General features: G+C 37.1%; 1 protein-coding gene across 2 annotated transcripts in view; it reads left to right on the plus strand.

Moving 5' to 3' along the window:
* The window catches only part of RAPH1 (Ras association (RalGDS/AF-6) and pleckstrin homology domains 1), a 73,350-nt gene that overhangs the window by 5,704 nt on the left and 43,053 nt on the right, over positions 1-24,593 (plus strand). For both annotated transcript variants that reach the window (XM_054722741.1, XM_054722742.1), the window contains exons 2-4: positions 16,892-17,011; positions 21,228-21,333; positions 22,092-22,597. In XM_054722741.1, the coding sequence (XP_054578716.1) occupies positions 16,892-17,011; positions 21,228-21,333; positions 22,092-22,597 (732 nt within the window). The remainder of the gene's footprint in view (positions 1-16,891; positions 17,012-21,227; positions 21,334-22,091; positions 22,598-24,593) is intronic.

Genomic DNA, 24,593 nt, shown 5'->3' on the forward strand with positions numbered 1-24,593 from the left:
ACAGATGGCGACCAGCGGTGGGGTGGGGTAGGGGCCGAAGCTGCTGCCTGGCTTCCAGGCACTGAGGGAGCCAGGCCTCCAATGGATCGTCCCACAGACAGCACCAGCGGCCTGCAGGCCCTGATCACCCGATCGGGGTGGGCCCCGGGTCAGGACCAGGAACTGGGGGTGGTCAGCAACCAATCTCCCGCAGCGCCCTGGTTGGCCGGGGTGGGGGTGTGGGGGACGGGCCTGCGACCTCTCGCCGGCTACCTGGGAGCGGGGATGATGGGGATGGAGGTGCAGTGAGAATGCAGGGTGTCCACGGAGCTCGCTCTCACTCCCCCTGCAATCCTCCCCCAGGACATCAGGGTTCACATGCCAGGGCCAGCTGGCCAGGGGGAGGGACCACGGAAGGTTGGCTGGCCATGGGAGGTTGGCTGTGGGAGCACACTGACCACCAGGGTGCAGCTCCTGCATTGAGTGTCTGCCCCCTGGTGGTCAGTGCACCTCACAGCGACTGGCCGACCGGTTGTTTGGTCGCTTAGGCTTTTATATATATAGAATACCACATTTTGTTTATCCATTTACCTGTTAATAGATATTTGGGCTGTTATCACTTCTAGTGTTTACTAATAAATAAAACTGTGGTGACATTTGTGTATAAATTTCTTCATGTCTATGTTTTTTCATTTATTTTGGGTAAATACCTATGATGGTTATGTAGGGTAGGTGTGTTTTTAATTTTTAATTTGAGCCACTTTTTATGTTCTTATTAGCATTTTGGGATGTGACTATGAGTCTTTTGCCCATTTTAAAAATTGGGTTTATCTTTTATTTAGTTGTAGCAGTCCATAATAATAAAGGCGTAATATGCTAATTAGACTGGACGGCCGAACAGCGGAATGACTGTCTGGACGACCTTCCAGAGGAAGCCAGGGCTGCAAGGGCCGGAGGCAGCCACAAGGGCCAGAGGCAGTCGCGAGGGCTGAGCCCCTTGCACGAATTTCGTGCACCGGGCCTCTAGTTCTTTTATAAAGGATGTTTTTTATTGATTTTTATAGAGAAAGGATGGGAGAGGAATAGAGAGGTAGAAACGCCTATGAGAGAGGAACATCATTGATTGGCTGCCTCTTGCACACCCCCTACTGGAGATTCAGCTGGCAAATCAGGCATGTGTCTTGACGGGGAATCTAACTGGGGACCTCTTTGTTCCTGGGTTGATGCTCAATCGCTGAGCCACACAGGCTGAGCATTGTAGCAATTCTTTACATGTTCTAGATACAAGTCCTTTGTCAGCTATATTTGTGAATATTTTCTCTTAGTCGGTGGCTTGCTTGTTTATTTTTTTAATGGTATCTTTCAAATAGCAGAGGTTTTTGGACTTCATAAAAATGATCAGTATTTCCTTTTGATGGTTAACATTTTCTGTGTCCTAATCTTGGCTTACACCAACGTTGTAAAGATATTTCCCTGTGTTTTCTCTTAGGAGCTTTATCATTTTAGCTTTTACATTTCAGTCTATGGTCCATTTTGAATTAACTTTTTATTATGGTGTGATGTGGGAGCAGCCCTCCAAATTTATATCTATTAGTTCCAGCACCATTTGATAAAAAATGCTTTCCACTTTTATCTGTCAAGCATACCGCAATACAATTGGTAAAAAATATCTTTCCTCTTTTCCTTTAACGTTGACATCCCTGTTGAAAATCATTTGACAGTGTAAGTGTGGGTCTATTTCTGGACTCTCCATCCTGTTACATTGATGTAATTATCTCTTCTTGTGCCAGTACTACATTGTCTTGATTACTTAGCCTTATAGTGAGTCTTGAAGTTAGTATAACGCCCCCCCCCAAGTTATTTTTTCCAGATTTTTTGACTATTCTAGGTCATTTGCTTATTCATACACATTTTAAAATCAAATGTTGGAATATTGGTTATAATTACATTGAATACCTAGGTCAATATGGGGATAATTAACATATTGCATCTTCTCATCCATTCACATGGTATATCTCCATTTATTTAGATCTTTAATTTCCCTCAGCAGTATTTTATATCTTTCAGTTATATAAACACTGCATACTGTTCTATGTGGATCATTCCTTACAGTCAAATCATTATTTACACATGCTTATTTTTATGATAAAAATTAAGATTTGGTGTGGAGTTTTCCATATGATAATGTTATCTAATGCATATGTGAAGGGACCATCTATTCTGATGTGACAGTGCTAGAAATAGAAGACTAAAACATATATTTAGAAACATTAAAGCAGAAGTTTACAACTGTGTAATTATTGGCATAATTCTTTTGGCTTGTATGGTTGTGGATATTAATATTTCAAGAGGCATATTAATATAGCCTGATATTTTTAGAATCAGAAGTAAAACAGAATTTATCAGTTTAATTGGGGCATAAATTTTTGCCAGAGGATTTTGAATTTTCATTTTGTAGTTTGCCTTCTTTCCCCCCTCTTTCATGAATATTAATGAAAATGTGTAACCCTTATAAATGTATAAAAAGAAAATAAAATCCTATCATCCAGAAATCACTTTACATTTTTTGGAAAATATATACCGTATTTACCGGCGTATAAGACGACTGGGCATATAGAAGATTTTCCTGGGTTAAAAAGTCGTCTTATACACCGGAAAATACAGTGTGTGTGTGTGTGTGTGTGTGTGTATTTATATAGCTCATTACTATATGCATAATTTAGTTCTTTCATTTAAACTTATCACTAGCATTTTCCTATGCATTAAATGCTTTATGAATAATTTGCAACGTCTGCTTATAATCCATGATGTACATAACACACTTGAATTTACATAGTTTTTCTTTTCTTGTAAGATATTTAGTTGCCCTGTCCCTCCCCATAATTTTTAAAATATTTGGCTTTGATGATCATACTTATACTTATTCACATACTTTGTCTATATTTTGAATTTATTTTTAAAATAAATTTGTTTTTAATTTTGAAACATTCTAAAACAAAGTATAAAACTTGATAGACATCTACATACTCATCACCAGTAGTAATCAATTATTTATATTTTGCTTCAAATAATTTGTGTAAGGAGAAAATACAACAAAAATCCTCTCCCAGGTAATAATTTGTGCTGCACTGGTGCATGTTTTAGTGCATTTAATGCAGATGTACCCATAAACATTTTCTTATTGCTGTCTGTACTTTTGAATTTTATATGAAGGGTAAAGTCTATCATTCTTTTAAAATTTGCATTTTTTTACTCAACCATATGGTTTGACATTATTCATACTGGTTCTTAAAGATCCAGGTCATTCTTTTATAAGAATAAGGCCGTTTTTTTTATTTCCCTTTTGAGGGATAGATAGATGATTAGGATGCTACAATAAACATCCTTTTACATTTCTCCTGATGCTTGTCTCATAAGTGCTTGGACACTTGTAGGTGGTATTATGAGATCATAAGATATGTAATCTCCAAATGGCTCTTCAAAGTGATGAGTTATATATGTACCTACCACCAGTGAGCATTACTCCACACCCTCTCCAACCTTTGCCATTATCAGACTTACTATTTTTGCCAACTTGATGGGTATGAAATGGATAATATTTTTTCTTTAGAAAATTTTTACAAATGTAGGTATTAGGATAAGGAATATGAGATTTTGTAGCATATTCAGTGAACCTTTTTATTAATGAAAACTGTATCTTTTCAAATGTCCATTAGGAATGTTTCCAATCACACATTAAAGTTTTTAAAGAGTTTTCAATAAAAAGCATTGTTGTTTATTTATGGTGTCCTGGCTGTAAGACTGTTTGATATCAGAGAATTGCCTAAAATGAATTAACTTTTATTTTGTGATATCTGTGTAGATAATCTAGATAAGCGATTTTTAGCTGGTGTGCCATAAGAATTTTTAAAACATGCAATACCTGACTATTTAGTCAGGGGCACTGACCTCTTTTCCCTTAGATTGTCAAATTAAAAAATGACACAGCCAATACAACAATAGCCATCCATTGTGAATGCCCTGTCTTAAACCATAAATATACAGATCATATAATAGAGTTGTATCTTATCGATCACATCACATAGGTGTACCAGTTAATGCGGATTTTTTTCAATAGATGAAGTTACACATATGTTGGTATATATGCGATTTGATATGTATGCTATTTTGTATTGACAGCAAGCTGCAAAACTTCATATGTCAAATTTACTGAAGGTGTTAACATCATAGATATTTTTACGCTTAAAAATGTCGAATTTCGTGCCAAAAAGAGAGCATTTACGGGAAGTTTTAATTCATTATTTTGAAGAAAAGTTCTGCTGAACACTTAGGGAAGCTTATGGTGAACATGGTCCATCTCAAGATACTTGTGAACGCTGGTTTAAATGCTTTAAAAGTGATGATTTCGATGTGAAAGACAAAGAACGTCCAGGTCAACTGAAAAAGTTTGAAGACCAACAATTACAAGCATTATTGGATGAAGATGCATGTCAAACTCAAAAACAACTTGCAGAAAGATTAAACGTTGCTCAGCAATTTCCGATAGTTTACAAGAAATGGGAAAGATTTTAAAGGAAGGAAAATGGGTGCCACATCAACTGAACAAAAGACAAATGGAAAACCAAAAAGTCATCAGTAAAATATTGCTTCAACGGCATGAAAGAAAGTCTTTTTTTGCATCGAATTGTGACTGGCAATGAAAAGTGGATTTATTTTGAGAATCCCAATTGCACAAAATCATGGGTTGATCCAGGTCAACCATCAACATCGACTGCAAGGCCAAATCGCTTCGGAAAGAAGACAATGCTCTGCGTTTGGTGGGATCAGGAAGGTAGTGGTGTATTATGAGCTTCTAAAACCAGGTGAAGCCGTTAATACTGATCACTACCGACAACAAATAATCAATTTGAACCACGCTTTGATCGTGAAACGACCAGGATGTTCCAGAAGACATGGCAACGTAATTTTGCTTCATGGTGATGCACCATCACACACTTCAAAACCAGTTAAAGACACATTAAAAGTTCTTGCCTGGGAAGTATTAACTCACCCACTGTATTCACCAGACCTTGCACCACTTGTTCCGATCGATGGCACATGCACTTTCTGAGCAGCACTTCAAAACATACGAAGAAGTGGAAAATTGGGTCTCTGAATGGTTTGCCTCAAAACAAGAAAAGTTCTATTGGGACGGTATCCACAAATTACCTGAAAGATGGGGGAAGTATGTACCTAGCGATGGACATTACTTTGAATAAAGCACTTTTGATGTTTCTCTTTAAATTATGTTTTCTTTGATTACAAAATCCGCCATTATTAACCGGTACACCTAGTAATAAGGTAGCATCTGATTGGTTAATTTTTGGTATCAGAAACCCTTAAAATACAAGTATAGTCACCTGATTTTTCTTTTTTTTTTTAAGTCTCTTTGGAGCAAAAAATGGTAGGTAAGCCCTGGCGGGTTTGGCTCAGTGGATAGAGCATCAGCCTGTGGACTAAAGGGTCCCAGGTTCGATTCTGGTCAAGGGCACATGCCTGGGTTGTATACTTGGTCCCCAGTAGGGGGCGTGCAGGAGGCAGCCGATCTTGCAGGCTTTATGGATCCTTTTCGGTGGGTATAATGAAGGTTCTGTTCTTACTAATTAAAACTTAGGGCATAAAAATAGAAGATTTACCTGAATTTTCTTGTTAACCAGAATTTGTATTAAAATATTAGAGAATGTTTAGTATCTATAGTTTAAACACCCAACAAATTCATTCTGAAAATTATCAGTAACTTTATATAGGCCCTATTATTTTCACCCAAAGCAATTCTTGACCCTCAGTCTCATCTATTTTCATTTATGGCTGGTTAATGTCAGGAATAAGAACCATCTGTGGTTAGTTTTCTGACTACTGCCAGAATAAAATACTAAGATACACAAAGATGGAAGAACTACTATAATCTATGGGAAGTCACATTTATTAGTAATTGACTTCTCCCAAACTTTGAGTTCTATTCAGAATTCTGGGTAACTCTAAAAGTCTTTTTTTACAAAACTGTATGAACTTTGGGTTTTCATATGTGGGAATTGGAAGTAACTTCTTTGCGGGATACTGAGGAAGGATTGATGGGACAGAATGAGGAGAGAGAATCTAAAGAGATGGCGATGTAAAGCAGGTTGCAGGAGTACAGAATTTTGCAATGAAACCTTGGAGAGGAGAGAAATGGAGATGAAGGAAGTTGAGAGGAAATACATTGTGATAAATGAATGTATTGATAAACTTTCTTTGCTGAAAAGTGGTTTTAGTTAGGTTTCTGTCACTTGCAGGAACCCTTACTAATACTCATTTGTTACTTTTTATGAGAGTCATGTTATAACACAGCTATTGAATCATGTCATATCCTTAGAAACATATGACCTTATCCTATATAATAAAGAGCTAATATGCTAATTAGACCGGACAGCAGAATGACCTTCCTGAAGAACCAGTGGGTGTGGGGCGTGGGGCGTGGGGCGGGGCACGAGGCAGCCGGGGCTGCAAAGGCCTACTCTTGTACGAATTTCGTGCATCGGGCCTCTAGTAGAAATATAAAACTGTTCTGCTGAAACTAAAGGGCATTATAGAATGTTCTTTGTTTTTTTTTTAAACTATTTACCTCTATTGGTAGGGAAATTAATTTTAAATGTATTGGTTCCTTTAAATTAATATTTATTGAGAACTGGATAAATTAGCCACTTTTTTTTTAAGTACTTCACCTTTAGCTTTGAGTCATCTTAAATTAGATGTCATCTTAAAGTAGAAGTATTTAGCAGAAAATAGTTGAAATTCAGATGAAGAGGGAATATGATTATTTGTTATTTGCTCTGGGTGAAAATGAGAACCATATGTCTCTCTCAGAAGCCTATGACCTAGTTGGGTGTGGAGTGTGATAAGGCAAGTACACAAATAACCACCACATAATACAAAGCTGATTAGCTATAAATGCCGTAGAGAGGTACAAAGTTCATGGGCCTCTCAGAGGAAGTAGTATATAACTTTCTTGTGTTTAACTAGCACAGTGCTTAAAGTTTTTTTTTAGTTTTTAAAAATTGAGATATAATACACATACATAACATTCACTCCTTTAAAGTATAAAATTCCGTGAGTTTTAATATATTCACCTGGTTGTGCAACTTCACCACTATCTAATTCCAGAATAAACTTTAAAATTTTTTAATGTTTTTAACTGAGGTTTGCTCTCTAGTTCTCAGGCTCTCCACTCCTTATTGTTTACATGTCTACCAGTGGTATTTTTATTGGCCACCTGACACCAGAAGGCATTTAAATTTGCTGCCAGGCTTAAGAGAATTGTTTTTTTTTTTTTTTTAAGTTTCCTTAACCCTGGAAGCAAGTGCCACAATTACCTTCTGGGTGCCCATGTGGGTAATTCGGGCTGCTGTCCTGCTGAGCATCCTTTTTTCCACCTCTGTTCCTTTTCTGACTCTACCATCTGACTCCTTCAACAACAGTACCACCTCTGCTGCAGCCTTTTGTGAGAGAGGACTTCTCCTTACCCTCGAGAGGGCTTCCTTAGAATAAAATCCAAACTCCTTTTCTTGGTTTACAAATCCTTGCAAGATCTGGCTCTCTCTTCCCGTCAGGCTAATCTCTCTGTTCCATGACACATCAAACTTGTATCCTCTACCTGGAATGCTCTTCTCTCTGATTTTTGCACATCTGATTCCTTCTCATCGTTCACATCTCACTTTAAATTTCACTCCTCAGGCCTCCCCTGTTCATCGAATATAAAGCAGCTATTTGATCACTTTTCACCCAATCCTCATTTAATTATCACTACACTTGTCATGGTCTGATTTGTTTGGCACATAGTATGTGCTTAATACATAGTTGTTGAATAACGCTGAGTAAAAAATTCTTGCTTTGAGCTATGGCTTCTGCTCTGGTTCATCTGGCTATATGATTCTACCATTCTCTTCTAGAAATTTACCAAATCTCTGGTTTTTTTATCTCTGCCATCTCCAGCTTTCACTGCCTTTATGAGTTTATTCCCTTTTATAATTGTTTATTTTCATTTCAATGGAAGAAATGTAATGTCATTCTTTTGACAGGTTGAATTGTGCACTCAGAAACATGTTCATGAAAAAATGAACAAAGGCCAAGTTAAGAAAGCATGACTTGTTTTCTGAGAATACTAATTAGTTTAGGTGGATTGAAGGGTAGAAAATAAGGTTGAAAATTTAGGTTGAGCCCATATCAGAGAGGGTCTGAAATCAATTGATGAAGCGTTTGTACTTAACTCAGAATGTCATGAGGAACCCCTGTGGGTGTTTGAGCAGATCACTTGTGGGTGTTGGGCTAAGACAGTGCCCCCCCCCCCACACACACACACACACACTGCCTTGTGGGGAGATATTTGATGGATATGGTTCATCATTCTGTAAAAGGAATTCCTTTACAAGGTGGTTCATTTAAGTGATTGATAAATATAAGATTAAATTAACAAAATTGCCTGATTTGATTTATAGTTCTTAGGCATCTATCAACTGTTAAAATAGTTCTTATTTATTTTTATTCATCGTTATTTGATCTTTAGTTACTTCACAGTTAATGTACATGATAAGGAAGAGGATATATTAGTTATGTCCTCGGTTGTCAAAAACAGACATAAAGGAGAAGGCATAAAGGCATGCATCACCTCTACTAGTATTTCTATTTTCTCTGGGTTAGGGGGTTTCACCTGGCTAGCCCAAGAACAACACATCTCTCTGTTTACTAAGGAAGCACAGTTCCATGTGGAAACTGTACAAAACTGAGTTCCAGGTGTCAGCTCATTCCCAGAGGACCAAGCCATCCAAGTCCCTCATGGCAAATTTACTGTGCTTGCTCCTGCAAAGCCTTTGAATAATGTAGTACATGCCTCCTTCCTAGTCCCTTTCAACACTTAAAAGATCATGGTTTATTTTATTTTATTTTTTAAATATGTTTTTATTGATTATAGAGAGGAACGGAGAGGGTGATAGAAACATCAATGATGAGAATCATTGATTGGCTGCCTCTTGCACGCCCCCTACTGGGGATCGAGCCCACAATCCAGGTATGTGCCCTTGACCGGAATTGAACCCAGGATTCTTCAGTCCACAGGTCGATGCTCTATCCACTGAGCCAAACCGGCTAGGGTGATCATGGTTTACTTTAAATTTGCTTCATGTACGGGCTTACAAAAGGAGGGAACTTTGTTCTTAGATAATTTGGTTACCATCCCCCTGCAGTTAGGATTAATGTTCTTTGAAGATCTGGAAGGTATTTTTTGCTTCCTTTGTATCCTGAATAATAGAGTAATGCTGTTTGTAGGCAGAGTATTTTGAAATGTTAGACCCTAAGTAGAACTTGGGCCTTTTCCGTTGAGGGCCACTAACCTACAGAGAAAACTTCATGATGTATATATGAAAAGACAATTTTGGCTTTTTTTTTTAAAAAAATACCTCATCTTTATAAATTAATGACAAAAGCTATAAAATGCTGACCCAGAAACAAGGAGGCATGGATCAGACTGTCGGGCCTCAGAGGGAGGGTAGGGAAGGGTGGGGGTAAAGGGGTGAGATCAACCAAAGGACTTGGGTGCAAGCATATGCACCTAACCAGCGACTGGGGACAACAGGGGGGTGGGGGCATGTGTGGGGAGGGGTGTGGGATGGGAATGGGGGGATGAGGACAAATATGTGATACCTTAATCAATAAATTTTTAAAAAATGCTGTTTCTTTAAGAATAGATACAACTGGAAGAGGATCTTCAAAACAAGAACACTGGTTTATGCATAGAACAGAGATATATAAATAAAAGAAGCATACCAAAGATGGGAAATTTTAAATTTGGGGGAAATTCAGTTTAGATTCTCACTCACATTATGTGTCAAACTAAGCTACCTATGTAAAATGTAGCAGTTACGTAAAAGAATGAGCCTGACTGGTGTTGCTCAGTGGTTGAGAGTCTACCCAGAAACCAAAAGATCTTGGTTCAATTCCTGGTCAGGGCACATGCCCAGATTGCGGGCTCAATCCCCAGAAGGAAACGTGCAGGAGGCAGCCAGTCGATGATGTGTCTCTCTCAATAATGTTTCAATCTCTATTCCTCTCCCTTCCTCTCTCTCTAAAAATCAATTTAAAAATGTATTTTAAAAAGAATGAATAATAAACTAAAAATTTACATAAATATTTGATTGCTGGGTAGAAAATAATTTACTGAACTAAATAGTGTAAGAATTCAAAAAGAAAGGAATTTATTTATACCTCTGATAACTTTAAAAAATAAAATTTAGAAGTGTCTTAAAAAAAAGACTTCAACAAATTAAAAGGTGTAAAACCTGAGGAAAATGTTGCCATATACAATATATTAACATGGTTAATATATTGAGTCTCTAAAGAGCTCATGTAAATTCAATTGGTTTATTAAATTCCCAGTTTCCATTTGCTCAGTTTACACATGATACCATTTAGTTCACAGCAGGTCTTGTGTTGTAGGTCAAGAGAGAATCATACCTCTGGTGCCTTATTCAGATGAGTAGTTAATGGCCTTGCAGCCGCCTCCCCCCCAACTCACTTCATTTTACATCATGTTGTGTCCATTTCTCTCCTTTTCCTTCTCTGCTCTGGCTTCCTCTGGCTTCCTTTTGATGTCCTCTTCCTCTTTTTGTGCCTTACTAAATTTAACAGTTTTTTTGGTTTTTTTTCTTTACTGTTTCTTTTGTCTGATTTAGGTTTCCTTCCTCTTGCTTTTATTTTGCAAGTTTTACCTTGCACAGTCGGGGGCACTCCTTGAACTTGGAAGTTTTCACAGCCCCCCTTCTCTAGTGTCTGTTTTTCTTTACAATTATTTATCTGATCAGAGCAGCCTAGGAGGTGTTTAAAACACCATTTTTATTATTTTTGTGTGTGATAGAGCTACTGAAGCATAACTGGATGTAAAGAACTAGAATTTATCTCTTAAGTGAATAACTGAGAAGCATGGAACTATGGTAATGGAGGAGGAGTAATTGGGGTATGTTAATTAGGGATCCTGATGCTGCCCAATTTCTTTACGGTTTTAGGGATAACTCAGTCTAGGTTGTTCTGCCTTTAACCAAATTGTGGTTATACAAATTCCATTACTTTGTCTTGCAAGTCCTCCCGATAATTATAACACAAGACACTACAGCTATAGTCAGACTTCAGTGGACATAAGAAGTACCTATGGGAACATTTTCCTCAGGTTTTACCTTTTAATTTGTTGAAGTCTTTCTTTTAAAGACCTTCTCAAATTAAGTTAAACCACGCTCATACTACATACCTCTAGTATAGCATTTAACACAGTGTTTCATCATTGTTGGTTCCTTGTCTGTCCCCTACTGGCCTTCAGGACATCTCTGTTCTTCCAGCGTCTGGCACATAGTAGATGTATAGTACACATTACAATCAAAGCTTCTCCTGCCTCTTTGGAATATTGAGGATGCTAGACTTAGACAAATGCTGTAGTGGCAGCTCTGCACTGTATTCTGAGAGTTTTCACGTGGTTTTAAGTATAGAGTATTTATTTTCACAAAAAGCAATTATTTTTTAATTATTAAAGGGACAAAAAGAGTAATAAATAAGGCACCCTAGCTATACATCATGTATTTTTCTCTCTTAAGTATGCGACTTGTGTAATTTCCTTATCTGTAATTATGTCTACCTAATACATACAGTAGCCTTCTAATGGTCTTACCCTTTTCCAACAACTCTTATGCTAGCACCTTGTCCTTTGAATACTAGTAAAATACTATTTCTCTCCCTACCCCTTTCATTTCTATGTTTAAGAATCCAGTTGCCTTGGGGTGGGGGACGAGGGGCTGGAAGGGCTTGGCTTTCTAGTTCTATATGACCCGATCCTGCCTTAGTCCTTGACCTTTAAATCTCACTCTTAACCTGTTTATATGAGTCATTCTCATGACAGTCACAAAAACACAGACCTTGTCCTTTGCTCTTTGTAATTTGCCCTACCTGGAATGTATTTATTCAAATTGTTAAACCCTAATCTAAGCCCAGCCTTCTCAATAAAGATCATCTTACAGTGAGGAAACTGAATAGTAAACAAAAATATCTCCCAAGAGGAAGGTTTTAGGGAAAATATGCTTGAATAATTAACTTGTAGAAAATTTGGTGGCAATAATATTGTTTCATACTAAAGCATACTAAATGGATGGTTTTATTATGTGTAGTGGAGCTTAATATATATATATATAGATATATATATATATACATATAGATATAGATATAGATATAGATGTAGATATATTACAAGTTTTAAATGTGATAATTGAAGCATGGTTGTTCACTGTTATCTATGAAATGAAACCAACCAGCATATAAGCAATGGCTGAATTACTCCATTACTATTTTTACTTCATGAGTAAAATAAATGTAAATTAGTTTAAATTATTAGTTAAGTCAATATTACTATAATTTATTATTTTTATGTAATAAACATCACTTTAAAATAATATTTAGGCTAACTAAACCTCATTAGCTTAACTCTCCCTTATTTTTTTTCCCAGTTAGATGTTTGCCAGAGATCTTTCAGTCTATCTTCAGAACAGAATCCACACTCTCCCTCTGGGAACCTGCTCCAAAGAACAGTATGGCTGGAGGGGAGAGTGGGAAGAGAGGTCAGAGAGGTCCTTGAAGGCCAGGATTACACAAGCACTTGTCAATCTGCTAGCAGTTTTGGATTTTAGTCTGTATTCAGTATGTCTGTATCTTGGAGGAAGTAAACCTTTTCATTTGTGTTAAGATACATTTATTCTTCCAGGACATAGATATAATGGAACAGGGAATTTAAGATTAACCTTAATATACTCTCCCAAAGTACCTAATCTAATATAGTCACAGAATAATAGTATCTGTTCTAGTATAATTATAGTTTTCTTAGGACTGTTTCCACATCATTAAGGAAAAAATCATATTAGAAGCTATCTGTTTAAACCAAATTATTTTTAAAACAATTTATAAGCTCTATTTTCTTTTCCGTAATTTTTCTCTTCTTTGGAGGGACAGTTGACTGACTATTGTATTATTTTATTTGCATTTTATGCTGTCATTTTCAGTAAGGGCATTGTGTTGGTAAAATTCAGTTTTAGAATTGTGATTTAATTGGAGACAGGAATCCTCTCTAATAAAATGGTAATATGCAAATTAACCATCACTCCGCTACATAAGCCACGCCCACCAGCCAATCAGGGCGAGTATGCAAATTAACCCCATCCAATATGGCTACAGCCACAGAGAGCAAGGTTTCCCAGGTAACAGAGCAAGCCAAGCTTTCCGATAGCAGTTGCAGGCCTAAGCCTCCACTCAAGCTACAAAGTTTCAATTATAGAAGGTAAACAAATTCAAACAAATGGCGGCAGAATGGAGCTTGAGAGAGCAGGCCAGGGTTGCTGCAGGCAACAGGGGAAGCAAAGCTTTCTGCACACCCTGGCCCGGCCCACCCGCTTAAGGCTACAAAGTTTCAATTGTAGAAGGTGAATTAACTGCCACAGAAATGGCTGCCGCCTCGGAGGGAGCAGCAGGCTTGGCTCTGCTCCAGGCTACAAAGTTTCAATTGTAGAAGGAAAATAAATTCCAGATACTAGGGCCTCCGCTTGGGTTGCCAGGGGGCGTGGCCGACCTGCAAACCACCACAGGCCCCTCGCCCAGGCCGCCCCACGCCCCAAGGGAACACCACCCTGATCAGGGACACCCTTCAGGGCAAACCAGCTGGCCCCACCCCTGTACCAGGCCTCTATCCTATCTAATAAAAGAGTAATATGCAGACTGATCACTGCAACACACAATATAGCTGCCCCCATGTGGTCAAAGATCCTGCCCCCATGTGGACACAAGATGGCCACCACAAGATGGCCAGCAGGAGAGGGCAGTTGGGAGGCACCCAGCCTGCAAGGGAGGGCAGTTGAGAAGGACCAGGCCTGCAAGGGAGAGCAGTTGAGAGGGATCAGGCCTTCAAGGGAGGGCAGTTGGAGGTGATCAACCCTGCAGGAGAGGGCAGTTAGGGGTGACCAGGCCGGCAGAGGAGGGAAGTTGGGGGCAAACAGGCTGGCAGTGGAGTGGTTAGGGGGTGATCAGGCTGGCAGGCAGAAGCGGTTAGGGGCAATCAGGAAGGCAGGCAGGCAAGCAGTTGGGAGCCAGCAGTCCTGGATTGTGAGAGGGATGTCCGACTGCCCGCTTAGGCCCGTTCCTAGGATCGGGCCTAAGCGGGCAGTCGGACATCCCTCCAGGAGTCCCAGATTGGAGAGGGTACAGGCTGGGCTGAGGGACAACCCCCCGCCGTGCACGAATTTCGTGCACCGGGATTCTAGTTGATTATATAACAAAGAATGAATTTCCTTACTAGATTTGATGACTTTAGATAGTGCAGAGCCTACAAACAAACACTTTCTGGGGGCTCCTCATTTGGTGTGTGTAATAAGCAGAAATGATGCCGTAGGGGAGGTAAAGAATAAGGATCAACATCAGCTTCAAGAGAATGGAAAGTGCTACTTTAGAGTGTAGATCCTTAAAATGTTGTAAAACCTAAATTTTTATTGGAACAGTCTCTGAATAAATGTCTTGTTAATTTTTATAAGAAAACCCAAGTGGTAATAGGAATTCAAGAAAGGCTAAAATTGGCAAGTTACATAAATGGTGTAAAAGTTGAATAGTTGCTTGAAAATTTCCATTTATTTTATGACTCTCTGTGATTGTTTCCTATCCATATTTTACTCTTCTTGAGTCTATAGTAGCCTAGATAAAAACAAAACTATTAGTGAAAATATTTAAAGAGATTTTTTAAATCCAAATAACTATTGGGTTTGAATAATAAACTCACAAAACAGAGCAGATTTTTATGTGGAATCTATAATTCTATTTGGTTTTGTGATAATTTAAAATACTCATATTCATTTTGAACTATTTTGTGTGTGTTCTGTAAAATTATATTCCTATTGTTTCTTTTTTTTTCCAGTTTCTTGGGGGCAATTGCAGTGTGAACTCAGAAGGAAAGTGCATTATCATTATCTTCAGAGCAGGTTTTCTCTAGAATATTTTAGCTTCTAAGTTATTCCAATGTGTTTAGTTTTGAAAATTAGGGAGGAAGAGGAAGTTGACTCTTATCTTCCCAGTTCTGTTGCTTGTTGGCCCTCCTTGTGAAGACTGGGTATTACTACAAACTAGCAACTATTACTTGAGTAAGTCACCTGATCAGATGAGGTTTTTCTTTGTACTAACATTTTATGTTTTTCATGGGTAGATAACTTAATGAAGAATTATATCAATTGAGATTGAGCTGTGGAAAATTTAGTAATGAGTAAAAAATCTTAGAATTAGTATTAACACAAGTGAATTATAAAAACCAAATCAAGAGCCACATTTATGAATTGGAAAATTAGTAGATGTTTTTTCTTTTGTCAAGGTAGAATGCCCAGATGTATACATGCTTAGAGCGTGAAGTTAAATCAAAATGATCAGTTTCTATTAGAGATATTGGTAAGCTTGTTATCCTTTGTTATTAAGCTTAAGAAAATTGTTTCCCTTCAGTGATTAAATGAGATATGGTCTGATTTTTAACATAGTTAGAACTAAGTTCAGTTTGGTTTTGCAACATTATTTGACCCTTTCTGAAAATTTTTATATAATAAAATAGGTTTAAATTTTAACTTCATGACATCTCATCAGCTAATTAGATTCTTTGCTTATCTCATAACCTTATTTAAGTATCACAGAGGTAATTTTGTTGATTGCTGCTTTGGAAGTGTAAGATGTGTACAAATTCTTATTTGAGATTAAGGATATCTTTAAGTTCTGAGGAACTTCTAAATCAGTTGACAGGTTGTATTCCAAATGTTGCCTAGATTCACTAGAACAAAGTCTGTATTTCAGAAATGTGAGTCAAGAGTATGGAATGTACAATGATGATATTCATTATGTCCCAGGGAAATTTAATAGGTATTTAAGTTGAAGGAAAAGGATTTGTGGTCAGATAAATTTAGAATATGTTGTTTTAAGCAAAGCTAAGCTTTACTGAAGATTTCTCAAAACTATTAATATTGAAATATTTTTAAAAATTAGATTAATCTTACTTTAAGGACTTTAAGTATCTGGTCAGTCATTGATCTTATTTTGTTTTGTGTAATCTTTTCCTCCCTTCACAAAATAATATGCAAGTTCCATGTCAGATAACACATTATTTTATTAATGGGAAGAAGGAAATGTCGTTTTATTCAAGGGACTTATAATTAAGTCACACATATGGGAAATTTCATATATGATTTATTAAAATTAAATGAATTTAATTTTGTTTGTTTTTTATTTCAATTTTAGTTCCTTAGATTTTGTAGGAACTAATGGGGAAATAAGGTAAAAGATAGATGAGGTAGAAAATGAGAATAGGAGAGGAGTAATTAATTCAACAGACTAAATCAGATTTAAAATTTTGTTTTGTCTTTTCTATGAAATGCTTATGGGACTAAGCTTTTGCAAGATACATGCATTTTTATATCTAAACAGATTTTTACAAAATAGATAAGTTGCTGCATTAAAGTCTTCTGGAATTTTTCACTATGGTGTTTTAGAATCTATCAGTGAAGAGAACTGATCTGCTGTCATATCCTCTAATTATGGGAGTCATCTGCAATTTTTAAATTATTGCTACTTGTGATGCTGGTCATAATTTGATACTGCTCATTCTTTCACATTTTTCTAAAAATTTGAGACTTAATCGCTCATCACTACTCACTTGTCAACCCTGTCTCCAGTCATCACTTTTAATTTCCTTCCTAGTTCTGAAGGTTTGACTCCAGAGAGCTGTAGTATATATCAGAACATATACTACATACTTTTTCAAGTTTATCCTGTAACTATTCTACACAAATGTCTGTTTCAGATGGAGCAGCTATCAGATGAAGAAATTGACCATGGTGCCGAAGAAGACAGTGACAAAGAAGATCAAGATCTGGACAAAATGTTTGGAGCCTGGCTGGGGGAGCTAGACAAACTTACTCAGGTTAGAAATAGTGCTTGGAAAACTGGTTGAGGATTTTAAGTCATCACCGTGTGCTAAAAGTTTACAGTATAATCATAAGGATATGGTGGATATAGGTTATATTTTTAAATATTGCTATAAAAAGAAAATGTCCAAAACATTAACAAGTAAATGAATGCTACAGGACAAGATATTATCTTCTCTGGTTATTTGAAGAAGTTTTAAAATATACTTGTGACTGACTGAGGTTCTGTTTATCTACAGGGATTACTTACAATCTCTTTCATAAATTGAGATTGCTGGCTAGAAAGTTTTAAAGCCTAAAATCTTGAAGTCTAAATTTTAGCACATCCTATTTCATAACTTAGTGAATTTGAATACTTTACAGCATAAATAATATCTTCACACATGAAAATATTTTCTATTTCGTGGTTGCAGAGTACTGACAAAATTTCATTCCCAGCTGCATTTTAAAACAGTGGGAAAGCCTTTTTATTTAGTTTTATTGTATCACTAGAGGCCCGGTGCATGAAATTCGTGCACTGGTGGGGGGTTGGTGTCCCTCAGCTCAGTCTGCACCCTCTCCAATCCAGGACCCCTCGGGGGATGTCCGACTGCCGGTTTAGGCCTGATCCATGTGGATCGGGCCTAAACCGGCAGTCGGACATCCCTCTTACAATCTGAGACTGCTGGCTCCCAACTGCTTGCCTGCCTGCCAGCCTGATCACCCCCTAACTCCCCTGACAGCCTGATCGACGCCTAACTGCTCCCCTGCCAGCCTGGTCATCCCCATCTGCCTTCCCCTGCTGGCCCGGTTGCCCCTAACTGCCCTCCCCTGCTGGCCTGGTTGCCCCTAACTGCCCTCCCCTGAAGGCCTGGTCCCCCCCATCTGCCCTCCCCTGCAGGCATGGTCACCCCTAACTGCCCTCCCCTTTAGGCCTGGTCGCCCCTAACTGCCCTTCCCTTCAGGCCTGGTCTCCCCCAATTGCCCTCTCCTGCCGGCCTGGTTGCCCCCAACTGTCCTCCCCTGCAGGCCTGGTCACCTCTAACTGCCCTCCCCTGCTGGCCTGATCGCCACAACTACCCTCCCCTGCCGGCCATCTTTGACCACATGGGGGCGGCCATCTTGTGTGAGGGCATGAGGGTCAATTTGCATATCACCTCTTTATTATATAGGATGAGTTTTTTGTTTTACTTATTCTTTTTATTTAAAGAATGACCTTATCCTCTAAACCAGGTCACTTTTATAATAAAAGGGTATTCTGTTAGTACCCCAGGTCATATATTATATTCAATATATAAAGATGGTTATGTTTATTAAAACAACTTTAACTTTATGTCATTGAGAACATTAGAACAAAAATTATTTTCATTCATTCTTAATATCTCTGGGAAGAACTTATATGTAAAATTGCTTAAATTTGAGATTCCTTAACTAGTAAAAAAAGTAGGTAGTAAGCTGGAAACTTAAAGTACTGGTTTGTTCCTCTCTTTCTGTAACAGTCTGTAATTGAAACTCATAAACTCTTCATGTAATTCTAAGAGTAATTCTAAGATCGATAGTTTTGAAAAGCAGACATGTTTGTGACCATAATCTGTTAATGTTCAATTTTGAGGAGAATACTTTCACTTCTACTAGGTTCTCATAAGAATCATTCCCTTCATCTCCAGTCAGGAGAAATATAATTACTTGTTGAGAGAAAGGTCTTTCTTATATCTGTAGTTGTGGAACCATTTCAGTTTAATTCTTAATTTTTAAAAAAAAAGGTGATTTTGGTGTAGAGATGATGACTAGACTATGCATTTCTATGCTGAGGAGAAAAAAGGAATGAGGAAGCAAAATAAAGGATTCGAAAATGATAATATGTGCCAGCTGACGTGTGGGGTTGCCTTGACTGTATGGTTTTATTACTCATATTTGGGAAGGGAGCCAAAAAGAGAAGGTAGGTAGGTATCACTCCAGCCGCTCTAGGTGGAGCAGTACTCCATGCTACTCCATTGCAGTGGGCTTCTACTGGTTCAGTACCTTTTATTCTTCTTTATATTTAAATCCCCTGATGTCTAAATGTAAAGAGCCAGTCACCACAAAAGTTGTCTCCTAACTAGTGCTGTGACTGTTCTTTTTATTACACAAATCTGTCTAGAGAGAAAGATTTAAAGAAACGCTTGTGTAATGGTGGCTCACTGCTAACAGTTGCTTTTTAACACTTCAGAAATTTTCAAAAATTTTTACTTAGTGGCTAAGCTTCAAGTTTTTTTATTTATTATTTTAGTTCACTACAATGTGTCATTTGTGTGCCTATATCACACATACAATGTTAATGGGATTTTCAATTTTATATTAAGTCAGGTTTAAGTTTTAAGTGGTTGGTGATGCTTCTGAAATCATTTGTAAAATTTGTGTGTATTTGTATTTTTCTGGAAGGTGCATATAGCATATAGCTTTTTTCAAATTCTCAATGACTCCCACCCCCAGAAAAAGGTTAAAAACTACCCTACTGATTATGAATTTCTTGGCATCAAGGAGTATTTCTTGCTCTTTCCCTTGTTGCCATAGCACCATGGACACAGCAGACAATTATAACAAATATTTGTTTATTTAAACTGGTAAATAGGTAGACTTTTAATATGTCCTCAATTATATTCAAGTTATTTTACAGTAAACATTACCTACCTATTAGTTTTCATTTCCACCGAGAGAAGGAGGCTTAGGGATTAAATTGCAGCAGAAGACTTACGTTTGCGATTAAAGGAGAATTTTCTGGCTGTTTTGTGAAATTTTGAAATAAGGCACTGAATGGTCATAAACGTCCTTCATATGATAGTTTTAAAACCAGGATGGACACTTTCTGAATGGATTTGTTTTATCTTGAGATAAATGAATAAAGAAGATAGCATTCGACTTTAATTCTACGATTGTACTGTCCAGCATTCTCCTTTATTTGAAATCTATTTGATAATTATAGGTAGAGACTAAAGTTTTAAAAGACTAATCCCAATATTTGTAAATTTATTTAAGTAAATGCTATATATCTACCTACCCTTACCCTGAATTTCTCTGTTGTAAACATCTTATTTTCCTTATTATAGAAAGGTTAGAAAAAGTATCATTTTAAAAGGTGGTGAGTTAACTTACAAGATACCCAAACCTGAAGTGTAGTATAATTCTAGACTTTGCACAAGCAGTGTAGCTGGGTTACAGTTTGCCCTCATAGAATTTGAAAAGAACAAGAATATTTCATTATTGTTTAAAGTTGTAGCTAGTCTGTTAAGATCTTGAGTCACACTAATTTTGAGTCCAGAATTGTACCATATCTTCAGGGTCCCTCATGCCAGGAATGACGCTATGCTGGACCTAAAACAAGTTACTTTGAAGAAAGAGATAACAGAATTATCTGCATCATTTCTTCCTATTTATCTTACCATGCCCATATTCATATAACTAGTTTATTTTATAGTAAATTTATGTAAAATGAACTTAGTCTCTATACTTGATGTATTTGGAAAGATGTATGACATTCTCAAGTGCCTTCAGTAAGATTATTATCTAAAATTTTTTAAAAACTATAACCAAAATAATATGAAAACCAGTTACTTTTCTGTAAGGCTATTACCTAGAAAAACTTTGGTTTTATTACCTATTCTATAACAATTTACTTAATCATAAAACAAACTGTATCTTTTGTTGTTGTTAATCCTCTCCCGAGGATATTTTTCCATTGATTTTTAGGGAGAGTGGAAGAGAGAGGGGAAGACAGAGAGAAACATCGATGTGACCAAAACACATCGATTGGTCGCCTCCTGCACAAACCCCGACCAGGGTCTGGGCCTGGGAGGAGCCTGCAACCAAGGTATGTTCCCTTGACTGGAATCAAACCCGGGACCCTTTGATCTGCAGGCTGATGCTCTATCCACTGAGTCAAACAGGCCAGGGCAGCCGAAACCGGTTTGGCTCAGTGGATAGAGCGTCGGTCTGCGGACTGAAAGGTCCCAGGTTCGATTCCGGTCAAGGGCATGTACATTGGTTGCGGGCACATTCCCGGTAGGGGGTGTGCAGGAGGCGGCTGGTCGATGTTTCTCTCTCATCGATGTTTCTAGCTCTCTGTCCCTCTCCTTTCCTCTCTGTAAAAAGTCAATAAAATATATTTTAAAAAAAAAAACAGGCCAGGGCAAACTGTATCTTTTTATATAATTGAAGTGTGGATATAATATGACTTCTCAAACTTCCTTTTTAAAGAGTTTGGATTCTGACAAGCCCATGGAACCAGTAAAAAGATCTCCTCTTCGCCAGGAAACAAACATGGCCAATTTTTCTTATCGCTTCTCCATATACAACTTGAATGGTAAGATGTAATTGGGAATAAAATGTAAAATAGTATACTAAATTATATAATGTAAGAGCAGTGCAGCTACAATACCAACTAGCTCAACATAGAAATGATATGCATAACTTGACTAAATTCTTATATTTCTTGATTTATTACTATTTCAAATGATCATAGAAAAAAACAAACGAACATAACTAAAATAGTTTTCTAGTTGAGTTATTTATAATTGACAAAGTATATACTTGGGTGGAACCTAAAGTCCAGTGAAGTTAGTTGTTAGTAATTTTAAAATCAGCCCTCTGGCCTTTATTTGCTAGTAATGCCCTCTACCTAGTCAACTTTATAGTATTTGAAATTGATATTTCAATCTGTAATTTTTTAGGCCTTACATTTCTCTTTATGACCTCAACTTTTTAGGCAACATCTCTACCAGGGCACTGATAATATTGACAACTTAGAGCCTCTGATAAAAAGATGCATTACTGATGAGGTTAAAACTAGGACAGTGTACGATTTTTTGAATTATTTTTACTTTCAACTTATAATTGTTCTCCTGTGATGGCTAAAAATCTTAAAAGATGATCTGTTTGCTTCTAAAAATTTCTCTCGGAATATAAAACAAAAAACTGTTAGAAATACTCTATTTGAGAGGCTTTAGGACCAATAGGATGAATTTTTTGCTTCTTTCCCTGCATTCATTAACTGATTTATAGTAGAATGGATACATTCTGATTCAGTTGTTCTGGAAACATCATGTGTATTGTTCATTGCAGAAGCTCTGAATCAGGGAGAAACTGTGGATCTGGATGCCCTGATGGCCGATCTTTGCTCAATAGAGCGGGAGCTCAGCAGTATCGGTGCAGGAAATAGTAAGCGTCAAATCACAGAAACAAAAGCCACTCAGAAATTACCTCCTAGCCGACATACAACAAAACATGGCACCTTGAAAGGATTGTCTTCTTCATCTAATAGGATTACTAAACCATCACATGCCAACTACTCCCTGGATGATATTACTGCACAGTTAGAACAGGCCTCTTTGAGCATGGATGAGGCTGCTCAGCAATCTGTACTAGAGGATGCTAAGCCCTCAGTAACTAATCAGCACAGAAGAACGGCATCAGCGGGCACAGTGAGTGATGCTGAAGTGCGCTCTATTAGTAACTCCTCTCGCTCCAGCATCACTTCTGCAGCTTCCAGCATGGACTCTTTGGATATTGATAAAGTAACACGCCCTCAAGAACTGGAGTTGACACATCAGGGGCAGCCAATTACTGAGGTAGGTAGATGAATTTATTTTTTGCTATTTTAGTACTAAAATAGAAAACTTTTTAAATATAGTTTTAAATAACTTTCTTATTTTCTCTACATTTAAAATTTATCAAGGATACCTCTGAGCTAAGTTTTAAAATCATTACAAAAGGTGTATATTACCAACTATGGCAATGTCACAAAGATGATTAAGAGGATATTTAGTTTCTTCATTTTTATTCTTGTGACTATATTGAAGTGTTTGAATTGATGTTACTTGTTTCACATTAGTAAAAAAAAACTTGAAATATGGCCCGGCCAGCATAGTTCAGTGGTTGAGCTATGAACCAGGAGGTCATGGTTTGATTCCAGGTCAGGGTACATGCCCAGGTTGCGGGCTCAATCCCCAATGTGGGGCGTGCAGGAGGCAGCCAATTAATGATTCTCTCTTATCATTGATGTTTCTATCTCTCCCTCCCCCTTCCTCTCTGAAATCAATAAAAATATATTTTAAAGGAAACAAAACAAAATCTTGAAATGTGGGTTTTTTTTACATTTGCTAAGTTAGTATGGCTCGTAAGCTGACAATAATTGCTTAATATGTATTTATTATAAATTAACAACTTAAGAAATTTTTTAAGACTCATATTCCCATTGTAGTCCTCCAAGATTCTAGTTTTTAGGGTTCACTTTATTATGAAAGAGTTAGTGTGGTATAGTGGAAAGAGCCACTGGGCTTGGAATCAGAAAACTCGGTTCCAAGTGTTTTCTTTGCCACTCACTATCCATAGAACCTAAATGAGTTTATCCAACATCTGTGAACATCAGTTTCTCCTAAGTAAGAGGGAGCTAATAGTACATGGTCTGTCTTCTTGTACAGTGGTTCAGAGAGTCAAAAGGATATAATATACATGAACAGATTTTTAAAGATGAAGTTTTTCTGGATGAGGATAAAGAATAGATTTGTGATAAAATAAGTTTAGAAAAAACTGAGTTTAGTTTTACTGTAGGTGAATTCTTGTTTTTTTTCATCAGGAAGGCAATTTTGTTATCAGGTAGCAAAAAGAAAACCAGTCTTCTATTCACTTTGTATTTACAATGCCCTCTAAAAAAGCTAAAATAATTTATTCATGAATAATCAGAAGGTAAACCTTATAAAACATTGTTTAAGGAATTGCACAGAAATGTGAAATTTATACCTATTGACAGTATTGATTTTTCCCCCATTGATTTAATTTATTAGATTATTTTTCATCACTTGGCAACTCCATTTGCCTAGCTTTGTTTTAGGTAGTGTGGAGCACAAAGGAGGTTTGGAGATAAACAAGTTTTATTGTTTCTAAGGAAATATCATTTTATCGTGGTGGTTTGGAGATAAATGAGTTTTATTGCTTCTAAGGAAATATATCAGTTTAAAGAATAAACATTTATTTAAAATGAAACTTACCAAAGTGATAATATATTCTGTTGAGAACTTTAAAACTGGTTTCTACCTTATGATACCTGGGGATTACATTTAGCACCAGCTATTTATTAATATGTGTCATTTAAGTATTTTAGATTTACCTATTGGGAAATGAGCAATATTTTACTGCGGATATGCTTTCTTGGTTTTTCTGTGTTTTATATGTTTATATTCCTTCTTTCCAATCAGATTATTTTTAATTGAGTCAAGATGCATGGAAACAGGTTAATCATTCAGGGGAGGTGTGTGTATCCATCTGTAACATGCCCTCATTATAAAAGTTCAAACAATAAAAGAGCAAGTGAAGTGAAAAGTCCTCTCCCAGCAAACACTCCACATGGTATCCAGTGGTATCCATGAGCAAGGAAACCAACGTTCAGTGATATTATGTTTAATGTAGGGCTTTAATACAAGGTTTGGTGAGTCAATGAGGAATAATGTAAGAAATGGTGTTAAGGTCTTCTCTATTCAGCCTGTTCTTTTTGCCTTGGCCAGATGGGTAGAAAAGTAGTTTGCTTCAATATACTTTTTCTGGATGTAGTTTCTTTTGATTCAAGTC

Source organism: Eptesicus fuscus, chromosome 11, assembly GCF_027574615.1.
Source record: "Eptesicus fuscus isolate TK198812 chromosome 11, DD_ASM_mEF_20220401, whole genome shotgun sequence".
NCBI lineage: Eukaryota > Metazoa > Chordata > Mammalia > Chiroptera > Vespertilionidae > Eptesicus > Eptesicus fuscus.